The sequence below is a fragment of the Juglans regia genome, chromosome 12 (assembly GCF_001411555.2).
Source record: "Juglans regia cultivar Chandler chromosome 12, Walnut 2.0, whole genome shotgun sequence".
Taxonomy (NCBI): Eukaryota; Viridiplantae; Streptophyta; class Magnoliopsida; order Fagales; family Juglandaceae; genus Juglans; species Juglans regia.
In genome coordinates, this window is record NC_049912.1 from 20,818,199 (window position 1) to 20,842,968 (window position 24,770).

The 24,770-nt window shown below is 35.4% G+C and overlaps 1 protein-coding gene across 1 annotated transcript; it reads right to left on the reverse strand.

Annotated features, from left to right (window-relative positions):
- Window positions 1-12,545: 12,545 nt before the first annotated feature.
- On the reverse strand, window positions 12,546-13,901 carry LOC108994840 (protein SRC2). The gene has a single exon (XM_018970228.2). It carries the CDS (start codon window positions 13,880-13,882, stop codon window positions 12,902-12,904), a length of 981 nt encoding a protein of 326 aa, XP_018825773.1. The 5' UTR covers window positions 13,883-13,901; the 3' UTR covers window positions 12,546-12,901.
- Window positions 13,902-24,770: the final 10,869 nt, after the last annotated feature.

The following is a 24,770-nucleotide window of genomic DNA, read 5'->3' on the forward strand; positions in this document are numbered from 1 at the left end:
TCTTTTCTCTTTCAAGTTAACCCTACACGTGAATAATTATTTCCAAGGCCGACCGTAAAGAACGCTAGTAAAATGTTTTATCGTATGGTAATTTAATTTAAATAATAAATTTTAAAATTTGAATTTTTATAAATTAATTTTTATTATTTAATAAATATATATTATATTATACACTGACTTAAAAATATAAATAATTGTATAAATCTTTTCTAACAAATCTAACAATATGGTCGAATGGCTCGCAATGATGCTTAAGTTGATATGGAGTATGAATGCTCATATATGAAGTAAATAATAAATAAATTATATAAAATATAAATAAAGAGAGACACAATTGATTACATAGTTTGACATAAAAGCATATGTCTACTTGTCGTTTGATTGTAAAATCATTATGTTTGGTGAGTATACAATTTCTCATTACTCGAGTAACTCTCAATAGAATAAAATAAAAGAGTAATTTTATATACAATCGTAAAGTACGTAAATATCACGTAATCGTTTTGAAAAAAAATAAGGTTCACGATTAAAAAATTAATTTTTTTCATGTAGGTCTCATATTTTATTAATTTTTTTTAAAACGATTACGCGATGGTTGTACAATTCACGGTTGTAAGTATATTTTCTCAAAACAAAATAAGGTTAAGGAGAGGGTGAAAGAAATTATCACATGATGTCCTTGTAGATATGGGGAGAGTCCTAAGAGAGTGTAGAGAATGTTTGTAGAGATCAATTTCTTTTATAGAGGTCTTCTTCATTCTTTAAAGTAGTTGAGTCCTACTTATTTTATGTCACTTTCACTTTTTATATGTTAGTCAACATGTTTTAGTTTTGAATAATGTTACCATGCTCCTTAATTTGTCCCACTCACTTTACCTCATTGATGTGGCACCATTTATATCAAACAGAACCCTGTGATTTTTAAGGTCGATTTGTCCAAAAAGAAAGTCTTGAGAATCTTCAATATAAAAGTCAATCATGATAGAGAAACTCTACGAAAATTGTATAAAAATAAGTTATGAGGACTTACCCTCGATTTTACGTTGTTGTGCGATATAACGAAATTCCTTACGTGAAGACCTCGAGAAGACTTGTAAAACCCCTTGGAAGGGCCTTCGAGAATGGGCTTATAGAAAGCTCGTTTGTATGAGTGCATGCATGATAATTGAGCTGATAAAAGAGAAATAATGTTTTTTTAAGTACTTTTATTACACTTGATTAAATAAGTTTTATTTGCAAAAAGAGTATTTATTAAACAATGTATAACAGTTGGGCTGTTGACATGTAAAAACTGATTACATAGTAAAAATAGACTTGGACCCAGTTTTATTTAACTTAGACTTACAAGGGCTTGATTCACTTTGTACGTATGGTAGGTTAAGGCCCATGCCTGCAATAAGGCTCCCATGACTCATAACATAGCACTAAAGAATTGAGGCCTGCGTCTGCTAATAGAAGAAGAAGGAAATGACCATTCGAGAAACAGAAAGAAAATAGAAAAAGAGAAGGTAAAGGGCAAAAGGGGGCATTACGATTACACGAAGGAGACGTCCGTAGCAAAGGGTGGAGGCAATAGTTACGAAGAGAGAGAAGATGACCATGGAGGGGATGATAAATAGGAAAGAGAGTTGGAATTGGAGGGGTGTCAAGATTCGGTTTTATTTTTCTACTCTTACATTTCCGAAACTTTTAAGAATTTCTAGGGTTTTCATTTGTTGAGATTTGATGTTGATAATGGTAAACTTAAGCTAAATCTGTAGCTTGGGTTGCGGTAAAACTTTATTTTGCTCCTTATGTTGGTTGGATCTCTATAGGTCTCGATTTACATACTTCACTATTTCTAAAATCAAGTTTCTGTGGATGGGTTTTTGTTGGATGCTCTTGATCTTATTCTTGTTCTGTTGTTGACACTAGGCACAACAAAACCTTGAGTCAATCGAGGTATCTCACAGCCAAGTGATAAAGTAAAAATTAGTTGATGATTAGTGATAAATTCATTTAAAGCCTTGGTATATGATCTCTTAGTTTACGGTCTTAAGATTGCACTTTGTTAATACCTTGACTGGATTAATGAAACAAGAGTAATACCCAGAAATCTTGGTGACATGTGGAGTTAAAAGAAGTTCTAAAATCGCAACCCAAGTATTTGTCAAATTGTTTCTATAAAATCTACAATTACTTTATTGTCCTTTTAACTCTCTGTTTACATTAAGGTGAAGTTTAAATTTCAGTTGATTGTCATAAGTCGATTAGTTTATTTTCTTGAGCTTTGAATTACTTTGGTTTAGTCCATTTCCTTTCCCAAAATTTTCAAAACCAAGGCACTCTAAAAAATCAACCATACATGTCAATAGCAACATATCATCTTTTGTGAATATAACATTTCTTGGTTTGTTTCCTTATTTTCATACAAAATCTTTCTCCCACTTAACAAATCATCCAAACTCTTTTCAAATCTGAATCTTCGCAATTTCATACAATTAATTGGCTAGTTCACTTCTACACTTGGGAGTAATAGTTTGGAAGCCATCATGAGCGTATGACTAATGATTGCTTGTGGTTGTCTATTGTTGGTGAAGAGCGCATATTTAATATATTGTTTTCGTCATTGTTAATGGATTTCTTGCTCTCTTGAGACGGTTTTACGTTGTTGTTGTTATGTTGATATTAAAGTTAGAATTTGTTTATTGTAACCCGCGAAAGTGGTCATGGAGTCATTTGACCCCATATGTCCATTTTAGATAATTATCGAGGCCTTTAACTTGTTTCTTAAGATAACTCACACATAGGCGCTTGCTAACATTTCTCGTTTAATTGGAAAATTGCATGGCCGCTTTATTGAGACACAAGTATTAACCTCAATCACACATGCGCACACTTAACTTAGATGGAGACAAACAAAAGTTGTTAATTACAAATTTTTAGATATCACATATCAACATTACGACGGTAAAAGACCTAGGTGACCATTTTCAAGTTGGGCAATATTTAATTACTAAATTTACAATTAACTTATTTTCTATAAGAGAAATATTATTCTTTCATCCTCATGTGTTTCATCATCATGTTATATAAGTTGATTGGTTATATTTTAAATAATTTATAAAATCACTTTATACGTGTCAAGTCAATTGAGATGAAAATTCCAACTCAATGTAGCATATGTAGCTTATTTGGTTAATCTAGAAAACTACAATGCTAGATCAAATATAAGATATCATCTCATTTTAAATTGTCTTGCTATGCACAAGAAATTTGGCATACGAAGATGTGCACGAATCTGATGTGGCGTTCTGCCACATCAAAGCCTGTTTGACCAAAAAAAAATTGAAAAACAATGAAGAAGAAGAATGAAGACTTTGTTAGCCTTTGCTTCTTAGTGTTCAATATGTCAGATTCAACAAATCACAGTTGTTCAAACACAGTCTGGGTGGTGCTCTCTTGTTCCTCTGCCTCCGTCGGCTTGTTTCTTGGTGTTCAATGTCCTGAGACTCATATGTCTAAAATAGAAACAATCTCACATCTCTTAAATAATTATTTTAGACCCAAGTAATACCCCTTAGCATCAAAACAAACCAAAAAGCTCAATACATTTAACTAGTAGGTTGTTCATTTTCTCCAAGACCAATAACAAGTGAAATACCAGATGAAAATGAAATACTAGATACATCCAAAGAACAATAACAAGTGAAATACCAAATATAATAGCGGTAGCTACGAGTCTCTAAGAGAAAGTCAGCTTCAAAAAAATTAGGTCAGAACGAGTTATGTAAAACGATATGGGGGAGGAGATGGAGAAGAATGGAACGGGGGAATGCGACGGGAAATGGATAAGGATAGGTTAGAATTAGGGATCAAGAAGATGGTGGAGGACTTTGCAAACAAAAAGGAACAGGGAAGAGATGAAGGCAAATTTTGAAACACACTATTTCACAAAAACAAGGAATGCACTATTTTGTAAAAAATTTTGTTCCCCGCCCACACGGCTATGCTCTCCCGCAACTTTCTCTCTTAAATGAAACGCCCCGTTTCATTTATGACCTAGAATGCCAAGTTGTGATTCGTCTGCAAGGCGTTCGCAAAATTACCTAGTATGGAATTTTTGCATTTTAAATTCGTCCTTTGACCATTGGGTTGCATACTAACGAATCCTTGCTAGCTCTTTAACATCTTTAATTTAAATCCAACTAATGAATGTAAGAAAAGAGTATCAACCACGAAAGAGTGTGATTACGAAAAATTTGAAAACTCCTTCTCTCACCGTGTGAGAGTGAGGTTTTTATCCCTCTTGGGTTGTACATGTGGAGTTTTGGAGGCATGGATAGTGATATATCAAGCTTGTGTGAGCGACTCAAGTTGGTAGAGGAAGAGCAACAAGAGGTAGAGATCGATGGAAAGGATGTGAGATGGACTGTAGTGAAAAGCAAGAAGTGCATCATGGCTTGTGTCATGGCTAATAAGGAGATAAACATGAATGCCTTTAGAAACACACTGATCAAAGTCTGGCAAACTGAAGGCAAAGCAGATATTACTGACATGGGGAAGAACAAGTTTTTAATAGAATTTACAGACTACGTAGATAAAAGGGGGGTTATGCATGGGCGCCCATTGACTTTTGACAAGTTCTTAATATGTCTTGTTGATTGTGGAGATTATGCATCCCCAAAGGACATGCAGTTTATGAAGGAACCATTGTGGATCCAATGTCATGACTTACTCTTTACAGGTATGAATTATGGCATAGGGGAAAGGCTTGGAAACTTAGTGGGACAAGTCCTTAAGGTGGAGAATGGTGGAGGTGGTTCAAGTTGGTGGAAGTTTGCACGGATTAAAGTACTCATTGACATCACCAAGCCTTTAGCCAGAGGCAGATTTCTAACCTTAGGCAACTTGAGATACTGGACATCTTTTAGGTATGAAAAATTGCCAAACTTCTGTTATTCTTGTGGTATTATCAACCATATGGCAGGGAGTTGCAGCAAACTAGATGGGGAGTCTAGTAGGTCAAATAGCTTCACTCCTCAATATGGAACTTGGCTCAGAGCTCAAAGCTTTAGGCCTTTGCACATGGGTTACACAATGAGATTAGGTGAAGTAGAAGGAGGCTCATCGAAGGATGATCGGAGAGAGACCTCATTAGAGAATATTAGAGAACTTTCCAGCAAAGGGTTACAAGGGGCGACATCAGGGGAGGAAGTTCAAGAAAATTCCCATCCTAGGGAGATTGACATTAATTCTAGAGATAACTTAGGCAAGTTTACTTCATCTGAACTATTAAGAAAAGTTGACAGTAAGACAAATCTTGAGCAAGCAATAGAGGTAGAGGCAAATATGGAAACTCACTTTGTGGTGCACGACCCTTCTCTAGTTCTTATAATTGGGGGCTTACATTTTCAAGGACATGTGGCAGTAGGATTGTCAGGCAAGGAGGCACAATCAAAGGAAGATTTCTAACATTAGGCAACTTGACATACTGGACACCTTTTAGGTATGAAAAATTGCCAAACTTCTGTTATTCTTGTGGTATTATCAACCATATGGCAGGGAGTTGCAGCAAACTAAGGAGGAGTCTAGTAGGTCAAATAGCTTTACTCCTCAGTATGGAACCTGGCTCAGAGCTTAAAGCTTTAGGCCTTCGCACATGGGTTACACAATAAGATTAGGTGAAGCAGAAGGAGGCTCACCGACGGATGATCGGAGAGAGGCTCATCAGAGAATTTTAGAGAACTTTCTAGCAAAGGGAAGAAGTTACAAGGGGCGACATCAGGGGAGGAAGTTCAAGCAAATTCCCATCCTGGGGTGATTGGCATTAATTCTAGAGATAACTTAGGCAAGTTTACTTCCTCTAAACTATTAAGAAAAGTTGACAGTAAGACAAATCTTGAGCAAGCAATAGAGGTAGAGGCAAATATGGAAACTCACTTTGTGGTGCACGACCCTTCTCAAGTTCCTATAATTGGGGGCTTATAGTTTCAAGGACATGTGGCAGTAGGATTTTCAGGCAATGAGGCACAATCAAAGGAACTTGACAATTAGCACAACACTGGTCTGATTCCAGGGACTATGGAAGATTCGACATCTTTATTGCATGATTCAAATCAAGGAATACTGAATGGATGGTCCCAAACCCAAGACAAAAGGTCTCGAGATGATGTTGCTGAGGTGGCACTAACATCTAGTGGAAAGGTTAAGCACTCTTCCACTAGATGGAAAATGAGAGCACGTGCGGGGCAGATTATTGCTAGAAATGGAAGTGGTTTCTTTTATTAGGACCTAGAGATGACTAATGATGACAAGAAAAGGAAATCTAAGTATGTTTCAAAGCATGTGTGTCAAAAGAGGCAAAAGAACATTCAAGAGGGAGGGGCTCAAAACTCAATGGCAGTGGCTGCTGAGCAGCCCTACCAATCACCATGAACCTCTTAGCTTGGAACTGTCAAGGGCTTGGGAATCCTCGAATAGTTCGAGAACTTCATCTTCTGGTGAAGGAGAAGATCCCAATGGTGGTATTTTTGTCAGAAACAAAGTGTAGAAGAGGCAAAGTAGAGAAAATCATAAATAGAATTGGTTATGGTTGCAATTTTTTGGTGGATTGCGTTGGGAGAAGTGGAGGCCTAGCAATGTTGTGGAAGAAGGAACTTGTAGCTGATCTTATCTCTTACTCTAATAGCCATATTTCTCTAAAGATAGTCATGGATGAAGCTGACCCTCAGTGGCTCTTAACTGGTTTTTATGGGAACCCAATGGTGGAAAAAATGAAGGCGAGTTGGGAACTATTGAGGTTACTCAAGCTTGCACATCTGTGCCCTTGTTTATGTATGGGGGATTCAATGAAATTCTGTGCAATGAAGAGAATGAGGGGGCTGCCGCCAAGTCTTTCTCCGCTTTGTAGGATTGTGAATTAACCGATTTAGGCTATAATGGCCTGAAGTTTACTTGGAGCAATAAAAGGGAAGGGAGGGAATTCACTAAGGAGAGATTGGATAGAGCTTTTGGCAACAGTCCTTGGGCAATGTATTTTGGAAGCTGCACCACCCATGTCCTTTCAGCTGTCACTTCAGATCATGCTCCTCTATTAATCTCATGCTCTATCAATGAGGGGCCAATGCTCCTCTATTAATCTCATGCTCTATCAATGAGGTAGCCTGGTCCAAGAAATTTGAGTTCAAGAAATTAATTGACATGGCATGGAGACCAGGGGAAATGGAACGAAGGACAGAGTTAGAGAAGGTTTAAACAGATGCAAGAACAAGTTAAGCTCTTGGGTCAAGTCCTCGAAAGGGGATGTCAAAAAGCAATTTGAGTATAAAAGAGGTATGACCCAACAATTGTAGGATGAAAACTCAAATAACTCTAATGACAGAATAAAAGAGCTTCAAAAAGAGGTTAATGACATTTTAGAGGGGGAAGAAATGAGATGGAGACAGAGGGCTAAGCAAATGTGGCTTAAAGATTGTGATAGGAACTCAAGATTTTTTCATAAATATGCTTTCCAAAGGAGGCAGACCAATACTGTAAAGAAGCTTTCAGATGATAGGGGCAATGTGGTTAGGAGAATAGAAGACATTAGCAGCCTGTTCCAGTCTTTCTTTCAAGAATTATTTAATACATCCAATCCAACTAGGATTGAGGAAGCAATTGAAGATCTTGAACCTTGGGTCACAGAGGAGATGAATTGCATTCTGAGGAGAGGTTTTTCAAATGAGGAAATTAAAGAGGTTGTGTTTGATATGAACCCTCTTAGCTCTCCAAGCCCTGATGGCTTTTCTGCTGGATTTTATTAGGACAATTGGGAAGTGGTTGGAATTGAACTGATATCTGTTGTGAATGAGGTATTAGTTTCCAGAATCGGTTTCAGGTCCATTAATAAAACCTTTATAGCTTTGATCCCGAAAAAGAAGAACCCCACATTGGTTTCTAAGTATAGACCACTTAGTCTATGTAATGTCCTTTACAAGGTGATCTTCAAAGTTCTTACAAATCGACTCAAACAGATTTTTCCAGAAATTATCAGTCCATCACATAGTGCTTTTGTCCCTAGCAGACTCATTTCTAACAACATCATTGTAGCTTACGAAGCTATGCACTCAATACAAAATAGAATGAGGGGTAAGAAGGAAGGTTACATGACTTTGAAGTTGGACATGAGTAAGACTTATGACAGAATTAAGTGAAGTTTTCTAGAAGCTATCTTGACCAAGATGGGGTTTGGAAAAGTGGGGATTGAGTTGATGATGCAATGAGTGACCACTGTCCAATATTCAATTATGCCTAATAGGTATTCTCAGCAAGGTTTTTATCCTTCAAGGGGATTGAGACAAAGGGATCCTCTATCCCATTATATTTTTCTCGTATGTACAGAAAGTACTGGGAACATTACTGGACAAAGCAAAAGGAAAAGGTCTCATCTCAGGCTCATGTTCTTATTAATCAACCACCTATTTTTTGCAGATGATAGCTTACTTTTTTATAAGGCTAATGTTCTTGAATGCAACAGACTTTTCAGGTTGCTTAACCTATATGAAACAGCTTAAGGTCAAAGGCTGAACTTAGACAAGACTTCCATGTTTTTTAGCAGCAACACATGAGTGGGCATCAAAGAAGCTATTCTCCATACTGTTTGTTTAAAGGAAGCAAGGTGCTATGCGATGTACTTGGGCCTACCTGCTTATGTAGGCAAGAACAAATTGGCAGCATTCAGACCTATTCTGGCAAGTATCAGATATTGGATGCAAAATTAGACTGTGAAGTTTTTGTCACAAGCTGGGAAGGAGATGCTCCTCAAATCCATAGTGCAAGCAATCCCAACATATTGTATGAGCATTTTCAAATTACCAAAAGCAATTTTGAAAACCATTAACAAGTTGATGCAACAATTTTGGTGGGGCTCAAGGGATGACAAGTCCAAAACACACTGGTTACCTTGGAAACAACTTAGGAAAACAAAGAAGGAAGGGGGACTAGGCTACAGAGATTTCAAGAATTTTAACTTAGCACTCTTAGCTAAGTAAGGGTGGCGATTGGTGCAGCAGCCTCACAGTTTAGCAGTTTAAGTACTCAAGGCAAAATACTACCGCAGGTCCAACTTTTTACATAAGAAGATGGGTAGCAATCCTTCATATCTATGGAGGAGCTTTATGGCAGCAAGGCCTTCTCTAGTGGAGGTTTTGTTTTGGAATGTTGGGAATGGAGAGACTATTAAAGTTTGGCATGATAAGTGGTTACCAAAACCAAGCTCTTTTAGAGTTCAGTCTGTTAGGAAAGGGTTGGCTGAAAATGCTTTGGTCAGCTGCCTTATATACAAACAAAGTTGTTCATGGAATATTGCATTGATTTTTGAAAACTTTGAGCTTGAGGAAGCTATGCTGATTTGTAGAATTTCTTTGAGTATTCCTAGTACCCCGGACAAGCTTATTTGGAGATGCACTAAGGATGAGAAATTTTCTATTAAGAGTGCTTACTCTCTTATTAATGAGGTTGAAGGCAGAGCAATGGGGCAGACTTTAACTGATTCCTTTAAGCAGGAGCTTTGGCCTAAAATATGGAAATTGGGAGTGCCTAATGCTACAAAGATGCTACTTTGGAGAGCATGTCATGAGCCTCTGCCCACAAAACATAATCTATTCAAAAGGAAAATTGTGAACTCTCCTTTCTGTCCAATGTGTTTTACTAAGGTTGCATCTGTCACACGTGCTCTTTGGTCATGTATTTCAGTACAAGATGTCTTGGGGGTTTGTTCCAAAAAACTACAAAAACTTAAGCTGACAGATTCTTCTTTTATAGATCTCTTATCCAACATGTTTACTGTATTGGATGGAGAGACTATGGATGAGGTTGCTGCAATAGTTTATCAAGTGTGGAAAAGAAGGAATAAGCTGGTATTTGAGGAAGGGTTTTGGTCTCCAGAAGTAGTAGTCAAGTTGGCTAAGTAGTTAGTAAGTGATTTCAAGGAAACAAATTTGAAACCTGAAGTTGGATCAGCACTGACCACAACACAAGAATGCCAATGGAAAGCCCCTCCTGTAAACTTCATCAAAGCAAACTGGGATGCAGCTATGGATAAGGTTCATTGCAGGATTGGTATTGGAGTGGTGCTTAGAGACTCGAGTGGACATATTATTGCAAGCTTAAGGTCTCAGAAGGACTCTTTCCCATATGCTCACCTAGCAGAGTGCAGCCCTCAAAGCTGTAATCTTTTCTCAACTGCTTGGCCTAACACACATTATATTGGAAGGGGATGCCCAACAGGTGGTCAAGGATATCAAGAGCACTCACGAGATTTGGACCTCAGCTTGTAGCCTAGTATGATTGTTAGAGACATCAAAAAGCTACTTTCTAAGATGTCTAGTTTGTCTATCAATTTTATTCCTAGAACTTGTAATTCTTAGGCTCATAATCTTGCAAGGGATGCATTAAAACTCTCTAAGGAGAGAATTACTTTGGAGGGAATTCCCCATTGTATTCATCCTATGTGATTATTTATGACTAAGAGATCTTATTCTTTTTCAAAAAAAAAAAAAAAGGAAAGAGTATCTACCTTTAAGATTTATTGAGCATGAGAACAAAATAATTCTCTTGTCGGAAATAAAAAGCCCTTAATTTTAATTTTGAGAAATTTGACATTGTTGTATCAACTTAGAACCAAAATCTCTTAATCAAAAGATATAAATTATAGTCATTAAAATGATCATGAGGATTGAATAATGGGATGGTTGAAAGTTTGAATATCCTATTTATATGCGCGTGGTCTTGTTTGGCATAGTATTTGTGATCTTGAAGAAACACCACTGACATTGAGGCTTTAGATGGTAATTAAGGTCGACAACCAATATCAATAAAAACATGACCGATTCCATGCCACGGGATTATTCCTCGAATGCTCACGGGTTAACATAACAATATTTAATTTTTTTTTTTATCAATCAATTTCTAACTTATCAACAATGTAAAAGATTTATCATTTAAATCGAAATAAATGTTAAAGATTAAAGAATTGTACCAACACTAAAAGCTCCCTCTAACGTCTATAGTACTCACAAAAAAATAAAATAAAATAAAATAAAAGCAAAGTAAAAGATCAGCCTTTCTCAATTTAAACGTGCGAAAAATAAAAATCAATAAAACTCATTTTCCCAAAGATGAATTCTTATTGCAATTCACAAATGGGGACTGGCGCACACCCTATGTGGCTTTTAATAAAACACAGTTTCATTTAAGTGGAGACTTAGAAAAGATAATATTCTATTGAAATGCACAATTTCATTTAAATGGATGGAAACTAGAGAAGTTTTAGCCAGATGAAACGCATTGTTTAAGCCCCATCCTCATCTTCTTGAGCCTTAACCTCCTGATCCCTAAGTTTTAACCTCCTTCTTCCCCCCCTTCCCATGCTTATAGAGGTCCTTCAACCCCATCTTTGTGTAAAAGTTTTTGTTTTATTTTGTTTTCTCTCTGAAAAATAAAATAAACATACAAGTGTGGGCTATCACAATAGTTTCTCTCATTAAAAGTTTTGTACAAGCAACACAAAGTATAACAAGATTGACTTACAAAGGAAATGGCTGGTAGTTTTGTTTTGCTTTCTCTTTCTGTACAAATCTTTGAGACAAATGAAATCATTGTGTTTTGTTCTGTAATGGTTTTGATCCAAGCAAGCTTAATAAATCTCATGTTGTTTCAGATTTGATATCCAATTGCAAAGTTGTGAGCAAGAAGATCTCGTGTGAAACTAGAGCTGACCTTATTTTTTCGGACATTTGCTTTAAAAAATAAAAATATTTTGAATCCTCACGTGGTTGGAGCTAACAAGGTGGAGGAGAAGATCAAGTCGATGCCGGCTAGAGATTGAAGAGAGGAGGGAGGGAAATTTCGAGTGAGATTTCAAATGTGCAATATAAAAAAATCTTGACTAGATTGAATAAGGAGTAGGAGCATTATTGTCATTCACGTGTATGGCAAATGACAATATTGCCCGGGAGTGAGTGCGGAGTCCCCGATTCAGGACTGTATATAGACATATCCATTCCAAAAAGGGGTAAAAAAAATCCTACAAAATGATTAGGCCCATTTGAATATTTATAACATCTCAGTATATTTGTGAATAGTAGTAAAATAATTTAGGTTAAGATGTTTTATTGAATTTTGAAAAATGAGATAAAAAAATTGAATAAAAATATTATAATTTTAAAAAACTATTTGAATATTATTTTTATTTTAAAATTTGAAAAAGTAATATTATTTTTTATATTTTGTATGAGAGTTTGAAAAAATAGTAATAATTAGACAATGATTAGATAAAAAAAAATTGAAAATTTGAAATTAAAAAAGTATTTTGTGTTTTGAGTAATGGTTAGGAAGAAAATATCTTAAAATATTTGAGATATTTTGTGTTGTCAAATGGAGCCTTGATTGCATGGTGACATCTTAAATCCAAAAGGTTAAACAAATTGGGTTTTGATACATAGTTCATTTCCCAATTATATTTTAAAATAAATGTATTTTTTTATAAAATAATTGACATATTGAAGCACTAATTCTCAATTAGGTAAGGGGAAGCATCCGCTATATTATTTCATGCCAATACATGACAAAGTATTTTTTTTTTCCAAATACATGACATAGTACTTGTTGTCGCACTTTAGTTACAAACACAAAGCATGATCCTTATCCACACCCAGCACTTTGGTTACAAACACAACGCATGAACCTTATCCACGTTCAAAATATCTGAAAATAAACTAAGAAGAAGAATTCAGATGTAAACCTCAATCCATTTGCCCTACAATGTCCCAACAGTCCCAGAAAATGGCAATGTTATCAAAAGTCAAAAGCCGCCATTTTCACGCAACCAACCAAACCATCTAATTAGAAAAGTCAAACAAAACACAAGGAAAAAAAAAAATCAAAAGTCACCAAATCCTGCGTCACACCCTGCATCGGACACCATATCTCCGATCAACAGCCCCCCAAGCGCTCCTCCTAGCAATCCAGCTCCCAATCCCATCCCAAACTTGTTCTTCTTCTGCGGTTGCTGCACGCCCGGTTGGTACCCGTAACCAGGCGGAGGCGGCGGGTACCCGTAACCAGGCGGAGGCGGCGGGTACCCATAACCCGGTGGTGGAGGCGGCGGGTACCCATAACCCGGTGGAGGCGGCGGGTAACCACTACCATATGGTGGAGGAGGAGGATGAGGAGCGGCAGCCGGAGGATAGAGCCCATCGTATGGTAGCGCACTAGTCCCTACCACAGGAGCGGGATATGCAGTAACAGGCTCGTGAGCCTTAGCCTCTGGCACCAGGGACACACCTCCTGCGGCCACTTTCTCGGTAAACTTGTACGAAAAGTTGAGTATGCCTTGGGGCTTTCCGGAGGGTTTGGTCACCTGGTAGCTCACAAACTGCATGGATTTACCGTCGCCGGTAGAGTTGAGAAGCTCTGCGACGGGAACGTACACTACGCCGATATCTTTGTCTCCGCCGAGGCTGCGGTCGCAGCGGAGTTTGAACTCGAGGTTCAGTCGGTTTTGTCGGGCTGCGGACTCATCGATGGTGAATTTCACCGGGAAGTTCCAGGAGGGGCTGGTGCCACCTTCTCGGTCGACCTTGGTTTTGGCCTTTTGCTTGTCGCCGGAGAGTGAGACGACGACGTATACGTCCATCTTCGAGAAGAGGCTGAGATCTTTGAGGTCTTTGGCAGAGGTAACGTTGATTTCTAAGGTTCTGTACTCCATGTTAGAGCTTTGAGACCAGAGAGAGAGAGCGCGAGAGAGAGAGAGGGAGGGAGGGTTGCAAAATACAGAGACCTGAAGGTTCTTCCGGATATTGTATGTATGCAGGTGTTGGGGAAGAAACACGCTAGCGCGGCTGCGCGGGTCAAAGCGCATGAGATGAGACTTTTCAATGAGGAAAATGATTGGGTTATTTCCTCTACTATTCATTTATTATTGTTTTATATTTAATTATTTTTTTAATTTTTATTTTATTTAATAGTTAAAAAAACAATTATTAATAAAATTATATATATTTTTAATTTTTTTATTAAGAAAGTTAAAAAAATATTTAAAAGAAAATAATAAAAAAATAAAAAAACTTCAAATACATATAAGTAGTAAATACATAATAATAGAGTAGTAACCCTATCATTACTCTTTCAATGAAGTAACTGCAAATTTAGGCCTAATGCGAAATTAAAGTGAATTATTCATTATTATAATACAATAAAATATAAATTATTATTTGAAATATTTTCAAACTTTTCAATAAAATGAAATTTTATTTAAAATCTTTAAATACAGTTTTTGTAAATTTATATTTATAGTAACAACTTAAAATGAGGTCTCAATGCAGATTTTGTGGCTCAATTTAGCAAGATCTTAAAAAAATTATTTAAAATATAAGTAATTCACTGTATTACTTATAATAAAAATTCATTGTATTAAATATTAAATTTAATATTATGGGGCCTTGCACAAAAACTATAAAAATTATTTAAAATTTTATTTAATGAAATGGTTTTTGTTTTCCTTTTTTTTTTTCAAAAAAAGATAATAAAAAAGACCACCTCATTTTTATTTTTGGGGCCTTACATAGGGTGGGGGCCTTAGGCAATGGCCTAAATGGTTTTACCATTGAGCCGGCCTGAGTAACCGTATTGGGTTGGAAGGATCGACGTAGGTCATGTTAATTTCAAATGAACGATTATTTTATTTGCAAATATATATATTTACACATCAATATATGTGTATTTAAATAGAAAAATAAAAATAATAAATCACATATTTCTGTATGTTGTAAAAAATGATAAGTAAATATTTTTCTTATATATATATATATATATATCAATTATGCTAGGTACAATCGACTATTGCAATCGCCGCACACTAATCTCCGACGTGGCTAGGTGTAACAGTTTGCTAAAAATTCAATAGTGAAATTTTTATAGGCTTTAGGAACCTTGTGAAAACTCCGTAAGTTTTCACGAATTGAGCAATCGTATAGGTTTTAGTCTGTCAATATAGTCAGTGTTATCATTCACTATTGTGCCAGAAACGTGATTTTATTTATTTGAGATAGTTAGAATTATCAAAATGCAATATGGTCTGCACCATTAGACTTCAAGTAATAGTTAGGATTTTATGAAGCAATAAACCTATTTTCAGTTTTCAGATGAAACACTTGTTCGAAAATGCATTTTGTTTATTTTAAGGCACTTCGAAGTTGAATTTCAATAAAAGAATTGCACAGTTAGTTTATTGTGTATATTTAGGATTTATAGTATAAAGTTTATTTTCACTTTTTCTGGAGTGAATAGTAACATCAATAGTAGTACCAAGTGCAATGTTTACAAAATAACAACATAGAATGTCCAAATTATATTAGATAAATTTTATTTAGAATTTTGGCAAGATCTTAGCCATACTTGGTGAATAGTATTGGACATTTGGCACCAAGAGAAATTATGAGATAAAATGTGAAGGAAATCAAGGTGTGAGATCATGCCGCCTAAGCAAAATCCTATTCCATCTAATCATCCATTTTGGGCTAGACCAAAAAGGGTTTCAACCTTAGTGAAACCCTAAATAGTTGAAATCCAATTAAAACCCCAAAAGCTTGTAGGAAACCGAAACTCTAAACGGTTACTCCAATCCTCAAACTTGATTTCAAAACCCTATTGAACCTGATTTTTAGCACTGTGTTTAAGCACTCGATTAAATCACTATCACATGGTATTAATCTCTCAAATTCATGTCAGGACATCATTATTCAACCATTTTTAAACCTTGGAAATTTGATTGGGCTAAAAAAAATTAGATTTGGACTTGATAGCATTTCAAACCCTAACCAAATCCTTTTTAAAACCCAAAATGAAATCCACTTGTTTAAGGATCACGAATTTTGGTCACCTTGGCAAAAATTCTTGAGGAAGTTTCTACCCACCCATGGCAGGCCAACCTCTGCCAATGACAGCCCCAAATAGTTACTTGATATTAGAGGATAAGCCACCTGACCACCACCATTCTCTTGGAAGTTTCCTTGGCAGAAAACCACTCACTATTTGTACCTTTTTGTGACCTAATCATCATCCATCAAGGTGTCACTCAAGCCCACACTTCACTCTTCAGAAGTGTATGAGGCGTGTGAGTCATCATTTTACTCATTTCACCCATTTTCATTCCCATTCTTGGAAAGAACATAGAGTCCTCACTTGGGCAGTTTTATGACCTTTCCTGCCTTCAGTTTTCAAAGCTCTTGAAAGTATTATCTCATTAAGCTTCCTTCTTGAAAGTTATTCCTCTTTGCATCTAGTTTCTATGAGTATCTTTTGTGTTTGATTTCCTTCACGGAAGTTTTTCTTAGATCTATAAGGATAGAAGCTGGAAGGAGAAAAACAAGTTCTGTTTTGAGAAAGATTGGATCTTTTGTGTTTGAATCTTACTCCAACGAATTTGATGATTTTATTTGATGATCCTAAACCTTTGATCTACATCTTAGGATGTTATTTTGAAGTTTTTTTGTGTTAGTTTCAAAGCTATAAGTTTTTATGTAAGAGAATACTCGGTTGGACCAAAAGTTTGACGATTTTGGCTAAATCCATGTTTTGGTTTATTGTTAGCCATATGATTTTAATTTTAATGCTTGGATCTACTTTAGGACACATGTTTAAACCATAAGATGTTTTTGGTTTGAATATTTCATAATAGTATGTCTCAAATCAAGTGTTTGATTAAAGCAAAGTTGAGAAAAATATTATATTTTTAACTATGTGTTGGGTCTGAGTACTTCAAGTGAGATTTTGTAATTTTTGAGTAAATTTTATAAGTTGATTCAAATCATAGTTCTAAGAATGTGTTATGAGAATATTAGAAAAAAGTTTTGAATTTTTGAAAGTTCTTGGACTTGTTTTGATAAAGGTCAAAACTGTGAGATTCAAGGTTTTGTGTTTTGGTTAAGAGTATGGATCTTTTGTTTAAAAACTTTTGTGTTTTGTGAAGTAGATTTTTTTTGGATGTTTTAAGCATGTTTTTAAGCTTAAGATGTGAGGATCATTGTTACAATATTTCGATTTGATTATAAGTTTTAGAGTTAGATGAAATTGCAAAAAAAATAAGAGATATGGCCTTTGGAAGTTTTGGCCTTGTGGTGTTTTTCATAGTTATGATTATTTTTAAATTTTTGTAATTTTATATTTGAGTTTAGGACAAAATTTACATGAAGAATGTAAGTTTTGGTAATTCTTGGAGTTAGGATGTAAAATCCTTATGGGTAAAATGGTTGTTTTTCCATATATAGAGGGTAGAATAATAATTTTACTCTAAATTAGCATTTTTCATGTTTCTACTTACAGACTACTGTAGTTTTATACAAAAGGATAAAAGAATCATAACAAACTAAACTAAAACATTATCTAAGCATGGTATCGAATCAATATCATGGAAAATAAACTGAAACATTGTTGAGTTACAATGTACAATCATTTATAGCATTTTTGAGTTACTCGAATAATGTTTTCACCTAACAACGTACAGTCATTTATAGCCTTCTTAAGCTATATCAAGGCGGGAGATTTGTTGTCAATACAAGTAATGGATTTATTGCGATGGAGAAATCACTAAGGTACCTACGGTGGAGAAAACAATCTGAATGAGATCTCTACCAAAAAACTCATCTGCAATGGAGTCACCGACAGCTTGAAGGGGACGCCGACGTCGTGGTCGGCAGCTTTGCTAGGGTTCGTCGTCGCCCCACCTTCTCTGCAGTCTGCCCCAGCTTATTTGTCCATAGCGCCCAATGACTTCAAGCCAGACGTTCTTCTCTTTGAAACAAAACCATTTTCGGGCATTAATAAAACGAGTAGTTTTGGTCATAGAGTTTGGGATTTTCGAATATGAAGTTCAGTTTTGGGAAATGGAAGTAGATGGAGTGAGGGGTGATTTTGTCTTTACATTGAATGATTAGGATGTGAGAAGCACATGCATGAGTCTTTCGTTCGATTTAATGCTCATTGTAGACGAAATGGGGGATTGTGACATTTTGAAAGTAAGAAGGTCTACTTTGATGCAATCAATAGTTTCGGGGGCACATTGTGAATTGGGTGATAGTTGGAGAGGGCAAAATGTAATTAACCTAAATAGTATTTTCTCAGTCAGTCATGCCTGGGATACTTGTGACCAATAATTATCTGAGCATCTCCATTTATAATTCACGTGAGGTACTACCGGTATGATCATTTTGATTATTAGAATACCTCTACTCAATTGTTCTTGATGTAATCATTATGATTGTAAAAATATTACTAGCAGGGGTGAAAACAATTCGGTGAACCGATAAACCAGATCGGACCTGACTAAATCGGTGGGTTTGGTCCGGTACCGAGTTCGGTTCGGTCCGGTCCGGTATCGGTTATATTTTTCTCAAAACCGATCGAAATCAATTCGGTTCCGATTTTCCTTTTTCTAAATCCGGACCGAACTGGTTCATATATATATTTTAATTTTTTATATTGTATAAAATATTTTTATATGATTTTTTATATTATATATAATTTATATATATAATTATATATAAAATAATTTTGTATTAAATGATAAATTACTAGTTAATATAATATTAAATTTGAAAATCTTATATATTATCACTTTAGTCTTTTGTATTAGTAGTTATACTAATACTATATTACTATATATTATAATATACTATAACATATCATTATATTATATATTATAATATATTACAATATATTATCACCATATTATTATATAATATAATATAATATATATGCTATACTATATATACTATATAATATACCGAAAAAATCAGACTGAACTGAACCGATTACACCCTAATTACTAGGTACTCATCACGTAATCATTTTGATTGTTAGGATATTTCATTTAAAATACTCATGGCGTAATTATTTTGATTGTCTGAGTATTATCTTTGACGGAATATGTTGGGCAGAATCATTCTGATTGTTCACTATTTTTGACAAAACAACTGGTGAAATTATTTTGATTGTTAGAATTCATTTTACTTCCACATTCAGTTCATTTCAGTTTCACGTTCAGTTTCAATTCATGTTATTTCGTGATTAGTTTTATGTCACGTTATTTCAGTCAGCTCCAAGTTCATGTATTTCACGTTCAACCATGCTTAGTTCAGGTCCATGTAATTCATGTTCAATTATGTTTTAAGTTCACACTCAGTTAATGTTTCAGTTCACGTTATGTCAAGTTCAATTTCAAGTTTAGTCCACGTTCACTTTAAGTCATGTCAATTCATGCCATATTACATGTCAAGTTATGACATGTTTATTTATAATTATGATTATGCATTAATGCCGTTTGTAATACTCGGACCCAAACCCAAGCCCAGACGTAGGCCCAGGCCCACGGGAGGCTCAACTTTGAAGCTCCAAACGACGCCGTTTAGGTATGTTTCCCCCTCCAATTTCAATTTCTTATTTCCCCGATTTCTTCTCTTCCCCTTCAGTTTTTCTACCTTGATACAAACCTCCAACATCTATAGTAGTTCTTATTTCACATCAAACTTATATCAATAGATCATACTCTCTCTAAGTGTAGATCACATTTTCTCTCCCTCTCCTACAAATTTCTGTGATTGTGGGTGATTCGGTGCGTGGGTTTTCTTTGGATTGGGTCGTCGTCGAGTCTCTTCACTGGAACAAGGCTAAATGGCGGTAAGTCTCTCCTCTCATTCTCTAATCTCACTCTCACTCACGCACACACTTAGACTCTCACTCACAAAATTTTCACATTCACGCACATTACACTCTATCCGCCACCACGCCAAGCATCACCACCATTAAGGGTCATTGTCATTTGACCCTTCTTCACACTAGTAAGCCATTTCTCATTTCCTTTTAATTTTTAGATATTTTTCTCAGTTTCTGTTTCCTATTCATACCCACACACACAACCACTCTGATTTCTCATTCTCAAGCTCGTTGCAGATCAACCTACTCGTCGAGTGTGTTTGTAGTTTAGGCATTGTCGTATACTACCCTCTTACTATTTGTCTCTGTCGCTACCCAAGAGCGTTACACCACGAGCAAACACCTCTGTGTACTACCAACACCAAAACCATCCTTTTTATTTTTGGTGCTGTGACAGACAAAGGCGCACCCCTCTTGCCACCAAAGTATTTTCCTCTCTATTGAGTATTCAAAGTTTAGCCTTGTTGCAACGTGTTGTCCACTGAATAAACCCAACTTTTGACATTGTTGGTGAATCACAGAGAGATAATCTCATCTCTAGGCAGCGTGTGTCGCTCTCTAATTTCACGGGTCACTGCACGAAATTAGGTATCGTAAATTTCTCCCCTCTTTGCAATGTGCTACTGTGATGGTATATTTGTATGATTAAGCCTTGAATTATGTGAAGTTATGGTGTTGATTTGTGGTAGTGTTATTGGTGTTTGTGTTGGGTTTGAGATTGAGATTGAGGCCTTTTGTGTTGCTGCTGGGATTAATGTGTTCGTTGTTGGATTGATATGTGAAGGTTCGGGTTTGTTAGCTGCTGATTGGGTGAAGTTGTTGGTATTATGTGATTGTTTGGGCTTGTGTTGCAGTATGGAGTTATGTGATTGTTTGGAGTTACTGTTGGTTGTTTTGAGGTATATGTGGGCTGTGTTGGGGTTTATATATTGATAGTTTGAGTTGGATGTTGGTTATGGTGGGTTTTTAAGTTACTTTTGGAGTTGATAAGTGGCTCTGGGGTTGTTTGATTAGGTTAATATACATCTTATTGAGTATTTGAGTTTGGGACATGTTGGGAGTAAGTTGGTTAACTGGGAAGTATGGTTGTTCGCTAGACGTGTGTGTGGCTGCGTGAGTTGAGTTACATGATTGTTTTGGTTTGACTTGTTCTTGTACGGGATTAGTTGATAGAGTTAGTCGTGGTGTGTTTCGATTATTAAAACTTTGTGAATATTTTTCTGATTTAGGTGGTGAAATTATCAGGGGTCGAACTCAAGACTAAGATAACACGCTGCAAAAGTCAGATAAGCAAGAGTTCCTATACTAGATTTTGTATAAAATAATGGACTGAGGTTGATTTTATGAAAATGCACATTATATGTTTTGAAAATAAATGTGAAAACAACCTCAGTCATGTGTTCTGCATTACTCATGAAACTTTGTATAACAAGGAAGTATGTTTGTCATGACTGGTGTATATATGAGCTTATTTTAGCATTTTGTTTCTGATCTATGAAAAAAATCGAATATGAAATCTGAAAAGTTTTGCGTTGATTAAGTAAAGATGTTTTGAATCTATTTTTGAATACGTGAAATGATGTGATTTTATTCAGTATTGTATTTTGATATGATGTGGCATCTGAAAGCTTTTGGCCTGAGTTTTTGATTATGTATCTATATTTGTATCTGATTCTGTTATATTTCTGATTTGTTTCGTTAATACCTAACCATGGGTATAATAGTGGTATATGGTTCTACCACAGATATAATAGTTGTATACGGCCTTGTCACAAGTATAATAGTAGTATACGGCCCCGCCACAGGTATAACGGTGGTTTATAACCCTACTACCAAGGTTAAACATAATCTATGTCTCAATATGATGTTCTGATATGATATGAAAATGATGTCTTAGATTATAATATGCCAAATGATATTTTTGAATAAGAATGTTTTCTGAAAATTCTACTCTGATATTTTGATAACATGTTTTTGATTCTGCATTTTGAAAGTAAACATTTTGTTCTACATTTTGAACTCTTTAAATGCTCATATTTACATATTAGTATGTGTTCTCTACTTACTGAGTCATTGATAACTCATCCATTTATCTTCACAATATTTCATATGACTTTGATGGTTTAGCCGAGAATCAGTAATAGCGTATGTGGGCAAAATTAGCTGAGGAAAATAGTTGAGTATCTCAAGGTATTATTGTTGTTGGGGGATTTATTTTATTCAGTAGATGAATTTTCAGTTTGTTTAAATGGTTTATGGAGATTTATGTAAACTCTGGTTCATTTTATTATGTTATTTGGGATATGTGGAGCAGTTGATCTATTTTATCTGGTATATTATATTGAGGATCTGATAGATGAATATGTGTAGTTAATCAAGTTAAAGGAATTTATTTTGATTTGGAATCTTTGAAAGTATATATTTGGATTTGGAGAATATATTAGCATTGTTAAAGTTGATTATTAGGTAATAGGAGTTTACTCCCTGGACCTCCAGGATCGGGGCGTTATACTGTTACTGCCATGCATGCATTTGTATATTGTATGTCAAGTTATCTGTTAATTTGTTGAGATTTGTAATCAAATCTCATCGTGGTAGTCTCAACTACCATTCTCCCGGAATGGTAGACTATGTGTCAGGATTATGAGGTGCACCAGAGGTTAATCGATTGGAGACGATTGATTTGACGGTGACGGCACAACACGGAGCTCATAGTCTCTATGCTCAAATTTATCGTTAGTATTATGACATCCTTGATTGAGTTGCGCGAACTACTCAATGGATTAACCTAGTAGTTACTTTAGTTTATGCTTGTATTTAAGGAGCTCGGTCTCCAGTACTTTTATGATTATAGACCTTTTGGACTCATGTTGTAATCAAGAAGGTTTATCACTTTAATATTTTTATGTATTATGTTTAAGATTCATTTGAGATATTATTAGTTGGTAGAAACTAATATTCAAAAGAAACGATTGCTTAATTACAGTATTGATTTCAGAATCTGTATATTTTGCTGCATAGTATTGCTAAAAAAATATTATTCACTATGAATATAGCATATTGTTAAATGCATATTAAGAATATTGCAACTTTCTTTGTATTGAACATAACATATAACCTTGTATTGCATGTCTTAATGCTTTAGATATCCATCCAATGTCAGGTAGGAGAAAAAAAGAAGAAAAAGAAAGCATAATCAGTCTCCCTCTCTCTCTCTCTATCGCGCACCTTTTGCCTCTTTATCTCTCCCTCTCTTTGATCATAGAAATTCTTTTTGGATCACAATCTCCCATCGGTTTCTAAGATGGAATCACTGTCGTCATCTTTGAGCACCAAAGCGGCATAGATTTGCACTGAGTGAGACCTTTTCAATTATGAGTTTAAAGATTTCGGATGTTTGGTTGGCGAGAAAATGTGGAAAACTCTTATGTTTGTTTTGAAATAAGGATTCTGAATTTGAAATGCATTTCTATTCATTTTATGCAATGATTTTTAGTCAGTAATAATTTATTTTCCGTGGGTATGTACGTAGCATAAACAATAAGATTTCGAGCGAAAGTCTGATGTTTGTTTTGAAATGAGGAGTCCAGACTCGAAATATATTTGTATTCATTTATGGAGCGGTTTTTAGTACAAACTTGATTTTTGTTTAAAAAGTTAAAATTTTGGCTTTAAAATCCAACGATTCATGAATGACAAAACTCTAAGCCAACTGATAGAAGTTTTTAGAGAGGAAAAAAGAAGCAGAGAATAAACTGGAAAGAAAAAGAAGCGCAGAAGGAGGCATGAAAGAGGCATCCTGCGAAGCAGATCAAACTGGTGAGTCAGGAAAAGTAAGTGCATCTGCTGGTGCAACCTTGTCGGATGGATTTTCAGCTTCCATTTTGACTTTACACGAGGCAGGTGGGATTTCATCTGTTAATCTTGCTATGAAAAATTGGGAGGGAGAAGGTTCATCTTATAAAGAACACTTTGTTGTGCCTTTTCCATTTTGTTGACTGTGAAAAAGACAAGAAAGAAAAGACTGAGGCTTTTTTGATATACTCGGCTTCCTTTGTTTTTTTCTTTTTCTTCCCAAATGTACTACTCCTTTTCATCCACGTCAAAGCAATAAACGATTTCTTTCACTACACCGACGTGAATGGTTAGTGCATGGCGACTGCAAATATATTTTTTCAAAAAATTAAACCCTATCCCCTTCTCTATCCTCTTCTTCACTCTCTCTCTCTCTCTAACTCACCACTGCCGCTCCGCCCGTAGCTGCCGCCACGTCAGGTGAGGTCTCTCTCTGTTAACGGTGCTTGTTATTTTTTTGTTTTAGGCAATAATTTGAATCCCAGACTTTCATTATTTCTGGCCAACGAGCTTAATGTTCTTGTATGTACTACGTATTATACGTAAGATATCTTCACATAGAGAGCAATGAGCATGAATTTATAGAGGAATCTGTTCATGTTCAAGTCGGAGGTATGGGGGAAAAGTTGGGGGAATGCCTGATACCGTCGGACATGTCCCGACGTCAGCATGTCACGTCAGAAGGCTGTAAACCCGCCGTTCACGTACGAAGACTCATTAATATTGGGGGTTTACTTTTACAGGCCTTATGGTCAAGTCTTTATTATAATTAGGACAATGCTAGGTGCGTGCATCTATTTTCACGTGAATTAGACTAGTTTGAAAGTTATACTCCTGTCGATTTATTTTAATTTATTATTATAAGTTTTTTAAATTTTAACATAAAATATGATAAAAAATTTAAAATTTTTAAAATTTTAAATAATAATAATAATAAATAATAATATTCTAATAATATTTTATCATTTCAACTCAATTCAACTCAATTCAACATCTAAACGTACCCTAATCTATCCATTACTGTTTATTATTCCACATTTTACATTTTATTTGACAAACCGGTTTCACTAACAAATAAAAATATAATGGATCTGGTCTAGTTCAGTTTTAGACAAATTTTGAGATTGAATCGATATACATTAGTTTTATATTTTTAAGATAACGCACTGATTATTCTCTTAAAC

Excerpts from the sequence above, each read along its gene's own strand:
- LOC108994840 (XM_018970228.2), bottom strand. The coding sequence starts at position 13,882 with ATGCGCTTTGACCCGCGCAGCCGCGCTAGCGTGTTTCTTCCCCAACAC.